At 36.9% G+C, this 6,431-nt stretch overlaps 1 protein-coding gene across 1 annotated transcript; it reads left to right on the forward strand.

Moving 5' to 3' along the window:
• Positions 1 to 5,242: 5,242 nt before the first annotated feature.
• LOC131604611 (uncharacterized) lies at positions 5,243 to 6,124 on the forward strand. Its single transcript, XM_058877041.1, has one exon. It carries the CDS (start codon positions 5,243 to 5,245, stop codon positions 6,122 to 6,124), a length of 882 nt encoding a protein of 293 aa, XP_058733024.1.
• The last annotated feature ends 307 nt before the right edge of the window (positions 6,125 to 6,431 follow it).

Genomic DNA, 6,431 nt, shown 5'->3' on the forward strand with positions numbered 1-6,431 from the left:
CTTCGACACTGCCGGTTCCCCGACACGTTTCTCTTCTTCAAACAGGGTTATTCATCTCTCTTATCCCCAGTCAAGGTACATCAAGATCAATCATTCAAATGGTTCTCATCCCGAAGCAGAAATCATAAATCCCCAGCTGAGCATCTTCAAAACAAGATCAGGCATCAAAATCACAATGATATGGAGACTTATTTTCTCATTCAAGAAGGAATCATGAATACACTCCAAACGGCATAAGCCGTGTTCATACATCATATATCACATACATATCCATACATTGCAAACAGCGTCTCATGATAAACTCATACATACAAGTTTCTCATTTATTTTGGGAAACTTATCACATAATACATGCATCATGACATTGCATAAAGATTAACTTTACCTTTTTCAGAATGCAGGTACAAACAGATAAACAAAATCTCCAATCTTCAAATATCTAATTCAGTTACTACGAACGGTACTGACACGGTCAACTCTCAAAGATCTAATTCTATCATCACAAATGGTGTAGACACGATCATCTTTCCAAAGTCTAATTTAGTTACTACGTACGGTGCTGACACGACAAACTTTCAAAGATCTAATTTAGTTACTACGAACGGTGCTGACACAATCGACCTTCAAATATCTAATTCTATCATCACGAACGGTATAGACACGATCATCATTCCAAAGTCTAATTCAGTTACTACGAACGGTGCTGACACGAAAAACTTTCAAAGATCTAATTCAGTTACTACGAACGGTACTGACACGATCGACCTGCAAAGATCTAATTCTATCATCACGTACGGTGTAGACGCGATCATCTTTCCAAGATCTAATTCAGCTACTACGAACGGTGCTGACACGATCGACCTTCAAAGATCTAATTCTATCATCATGAACGGTGTAGACACGATCAACTTTTCCAAAGTCTAATTCAGTTACTACGAACGGTGCTGACACGACTAACATTCAACAACTACTTCTCAACACTTCAAGTTCAGATATAGTCTAACGTACGATTTATTCTGACTTTCAAAACTTATTAAGACAGGTGGCATCTTAAAGCCCACTTCATATCCCCAATACCTGGATGGCATCTCTAAGCCCATCCCCGATGGTACAAATTTCTGGGTACTCTAGTGTTTAATCCTCTTCCACCTTCAGATACCGACTAGCATACAAACCACTCTACATCTTCAGGTTTAAGAAGATTGAATAGGGGAAGCTGTCATACCCCAAAATTTGCCATCATATTTTGACTCAAATGATTCTCAACTGCTCAAGACAATATAAAAGTGGGCACACATACCTGGCTCCTAAGCAATTAACCTACATCTAGGGTTTTAGCTTTTCTATAGATCAAATCAAGTTCTAAAACCTCAAATGGATCCCATGACCTCTCATATACTTAAAAGGGTCCTCATGCCAAGATTCAAGCTCTGATTCACAAGATTGCCCAGACAAAAGCTCAAATAGTCAACAGTCGACTAGTTTGACCTAAAAGTCAACTGTGGTCAAAGTGCAGTCAAAATTCCTGATTTTATGTCAACATCCTTATTTTGAAGCACCATTCATCATTTGATCAAGTATTGATCATGATTCATCAAGGAAAGTTCAGAAATCAATAAAACCTAAAGTTTCTAAATTAGGGTTTTTTGACCTAAAGTCAACTGAACTTTGACCAGCCATAACTTTCACATGGAACATCAGAAATTTCCCATCCAAATCTCAATTTGAAGGAAATTGAATTCTCTACAACTTTGTCTCTAACTTGCCAAGTCTAAAAATGCTTCATTTGAGAGATATGGATCAAAACATTACAGGTCCTTCTAGAAGCTTGCAAAAAGCTGTTTTTGGTCAGGAGCCATATCATCAAGATAAAATCTCCAAATGCAAAAAGTCTTCCAAAGTGGCTTATAAAGGACATCTTGAGCTTTTCAAAAAGTCCTATAACACCTCCATACATTAAAAATTGAGAGAGTTATGACTTATTAAAGTTGGGCAAAATTGAGAAAATACATGAAGTGCAAAGTGAATAATTTTGATCTTTTAAGCCCATGGGCCTAAGTTTTGGTTTTGAAACTTAAATCTAAACCTACCCACGACCCAAAGGACCCTATATTCATTTTTATTATTTTTATTTATTTTGAATTTTGAATTTAATCACTTAAATTCGAATTAAAATTGAATGAAATAATGAAAATACTAAAACATTTGATTGAGATTATATTTCTATCAAATATTGAGGAATATATTGACATAAAACCAAGGGAATTTTGTGGAGAGAGAAAGAGATATGATTTGAACCAAAATAGAATGTTTTCATGCAAATTTCCAAGTCAAATTTGTTTCGATCAATCTTTTGATTCTTTCCCAAGTTTTCAACCCTAATATCTTCATTATATATACCCTAATCATTCTGCAAAAGGAGAGGACGAAAAAAAGGTGGAGCAGCCTAGAAAATAGGGTTCTAAGAGAAGAAAAGTTCTTTGAGACTAGGGCACGAGTGAAGAATAAATTCCAGGAGGATTCAAGACCATCTATTCGTCTCAATCGACTCCTCAGGTATTATAAGGCCATGTAGGATCAGAAATTATGTTGAGTCACGTTCATAACTCGTATCTCATGTTCTTCGTATGGCACCCATGGTTGATTTTCATATGTTGCATACCATTATGTTTTAATCGAAACTAACCATATATATGAGTTCAAGTTGATGTTTTGGACAGTTTAGGATCATCGTGGTTAACGTTTGGCGCGTAAACAAGCCATTGCCATGGCTAGGGCATGTTGAAGTTTCATCATCGTATCTGTCTTTCTAGCGCGTTTCAGGACAAAATATGGCCATATTCGTGTTCAGCAGAGGATTTTAAGTCGATCTGGGTAACTTGTATCTTTGCTTGATTCGGTTTTTGCAGGTATTCAAAATTCAGGATTTTTGCTACGAAACCTTCATGGAGAAGTCGTAGCTGGAACATAGCCAAATCGTAGCAAATATTTCCAGTCCCAAAGATGAAGATGATGAATAATGAAGACGACTCATTTACCCCACGCGCGTGATTCTCATTGGACGGTCAACAGATGGCGTTTCTCTCTCCGTTTGTGATTCGTTCATCCAACCACGCTGGGACCCACGTTGACTGCATTTTTGAGTTTGAATAAATAGCACGCATTTTGATATTTTATTTATTGATAATGGTATTATTAAAAACTAACAATACAGCGCAGTCGAGTAGGGGGCATTTGTTGTGGAGCGAAGAAACCTGAGATCGATCCCTAGCGGGAACCCCTTATTTTTATCAATTTGGCATGTTGAGGTTTGCTTATGGATCCAATGTTCTCCTCGCACGCGCAAGCACGTTACGCCCAATCATCCTGGCCATACGATCTCCTCAAATCCAGATCCTACGACCCAAAAATCCTTCTCCATGGTGCACACTCAGGAGACTGCTACATCAGATACTGCGCCTTCCTCATTTTTTTTCCAGGTTTGATTATTTATTCCTTTTTTAAATTTCCTTTCTTTCTCTAATTAATTTTTTTTTAATTTGATAATTAACTAATCCAAAACTATAATTAGGTTTATTAATTCAATTTAATTTAATTTAGGGGCTATAAGTAATTAGTAACTAATTTATTTTAATCAATAATTAATTTCTAGACTTAGGCTAATTTAATCAAGTTAGGATCTAGGTCTCTACTAGATTAATTTTGGTATAATTTTAAACCTTAATCAGGAATTAATTTTTAGATTAGTATTTATTTATTTCCTTAAGTTTTTCTTTAACTTTTGCCTTTAACCCTAAAAAATCAAACACTTTGGTAGATGTTGCCCATTAACTGTAGGTTAGGTTTTTTAGCCGTAAGGCTTTTGAACCCTGTTTTTCTTCCTTAACTAAATTGTTTATTCGCGATTCTCTTCTCATCCTAAACTCCAGTGTATGTCGCATGCCTTTAATTTCAATTGTTTATTTTATTTAAATTTCGCTTTTTATTATTTATTTATTTAAATTATTTGCCTTTATTTTAATTTATTTAAATTCTGCCATTTAAATTGTAGAAAAAGTGTATAGGTTTGCAAAAGGTTTTTTTTGTAATAGTTAGATTTTTATTTTCGCGCTCCATTCTTCCTTTATTATGTAACTGCCCCAAAGCCTTGTAATAGTTGTAGGTTTATTTTCTGCCCTTTAATTTTATTTATGTTAACTGCACGGTTAGTAATCTTAGGGAGTGCAAGCCTTAAATTGAATTAGGATAACTAATTACAAGATAAATATCTGAATTTAACCACCTGATTGTGCCACACACACACACACTTTTGGGTAACCCCTCTTGTTGCCTGTTGCCTTATATTGTTGCCTTACTAATTATGCCTTTGAAATAGTCAAGTCGCTCGATTCCGAGGATACCTAAAGCAAATGTTGCCCTCAGTTCATTCATCATCAGATTTGTCCCTCGATGTTGCCTCGGTAAATGATGATTTGTCCCCATTGCTAAGGTATCCTCGGATGATGCCTAAAAAGATTAATGACTATTATATCCTTCCCTTAGACTACTTGCCCTCTTTATGGTAGGGACAGTCTTATGGCGAACGATACTCTCGAAGAACCTTTCACATCCAATTGAAAGACTTCCTGCCCTCTCATGGTATGGATAGACCCTTTTGCCCGAATGACTTAAAGAACAAGAAAGACAATCTTAGGGTAGATGTTCTTAAATGCTTGCTCCACATTCAAAATTCAAAATACTTTTCACACCTGCTTTTCAAAACAATTTCCAAAAGGCCACGCTTATGTACGAGCTAAAGTCCTTATTCAAATCTTTTCAATTCACACACGACACTTTTCAATCAATTCAAACAAGTGAGCTAAGCAATTAAGAGCCCATGAATAACCATGGATACAAAGGGTGCTTACACCTTCCCTTTGTCTAACCTACCCCCCGAACTCAAAATCTTTCAAAGGTCTTTCCTGTTCTTTTTTCCTTTCCAATTGGATAAAATAAAAGTCGGTGGCGACTCTTGCTTACCGCGACATTTCTTTAAAGTCAGTTCACCGTGTTACACCTAGAAATCAACAAGGATGAACAAGGGGTTACTAAGAATACCAATGTCACCAAGGATGTCAATGACATTGACAATAATGATCACCCTAAGGCCAATACTGTAACCGATACTAATGTGGTAGACTTAAATGAGTACTCTGACGACGAATTACTTACCTCCTTGAATCCGAGTGTAGCCAACAGGCTAATGACAAGAAGAAAAGGCAAAGCTGTTGTTCAAGGATCACCAAAAGAGAGCACTCAAGTGAACAACCCTGCCAAAGACACTGTCAGGAAGAAGAGTACTTCTGCAGGTCCTGTTAAGAGCAAAGCTGTTACCAAGAGTAAAGGGGTTGGTCCTTCAAAATCTTGGAGCAGGGTCATTCCAAAGAAAAGAAAAGAGCGGGAAATTGTTGAACCTGAATCTGATGTTGAAGTAAATGTCCCTGACATTCCATCAAGGAAGAAGCCTACAACTAGTAAACTTGCTGCTAGAATCCCTAAAGTTCCCATTGATAATGTGTCATTCCATTATGCCTCTAGTGTCAGCACATGGAAATATATTCTCCAAAAGAGATTGGCTGTTGAAAGGGAATTGGCTCCAAATGCTCTTGAAAACAAGGAGGTCTTAGAGCTGATTCAAGAAGCTGGACTGCTAAAAACTGTGTGCAATCTTCCCAAATGTTATGAGAAGCTGGTCAAAGAATTTGTGGTAAACCTATCTCAAGATTGTGGCAATAGTAGAAGTGCAGACTACAGAAAGGTGTTTGTAAGAGGTAAGTGTGTATCGTTCTCTCCTTCTGTGATTAATAAATTCTTGGGAAGAACAGATGAAGCTCAAACCGAGCTGGAAGTAACAGACAACCAAGTCTGTCAAATGATCACAGCCAAGCAGGTAAAAAGCTGGCCCATGAAAGAGAAGCTAACTGCAAGTAAGCTGAGCATCAAGTATGCAATGCTTCAAAAAATAGGAGCAGCTAATTGGGTTCCAACAAATCATAAGTCCACTATCTCAACTGTGCTTGGTAGATTTCTGTATGCTGTAGGAACAAAGGCAAAGTTTGATTATGGAGCATATATTTTTGACTAAACCATGAAGCATGCTGGAAGCTTCAGTATTTAGGGTCCAATCGCCTTTCCATCCCTCTTGAGTGGTATAATTCTGGATCAATATTCAAACATTCTCAATGAACATGATGTAGTGTGCAAAAGAGAAAGTCCCTTGGCTTTCCATTACAAACTGGTTCAAGGAAAGCATGTTGCAGACATTGTCATGACATCAGCTGAAACTTCCAAATCTGGAGCATCAGTCAGTAAAGCAGAAGTCATAGCAATACTAAAAGAGACTTGCAAAGAACTGGAATCTAGAAAAATGTCTCTTGAACAAATGATACGTA

The sequence above is a fragment of the Vicia villosa genome, linkage group LG5 (assembly GCF_029867415.1).
Source record: "Vicia villosa cultivar HV-30 ecotype Madison, WI linkage group LG5, Vvil1.0, whole genome shotgun sequence".
Lineage (NCBI taxonomy): Eukaryota > Viridiplantae > Streptophyta > Magnoliopsida > Fabales > Fabaceae > Vicia > Vicia villosa.

What these genes read in the sequence shown, in the direction of transcription:
- LOC131604611 (XM_058877041.1), top strand. Translation starts at nt 5,243, where the DNA reads ATGACAAGAAGAAAAGGCAAAGCTGTTGTTCAAGGATCACCAAAAGAG.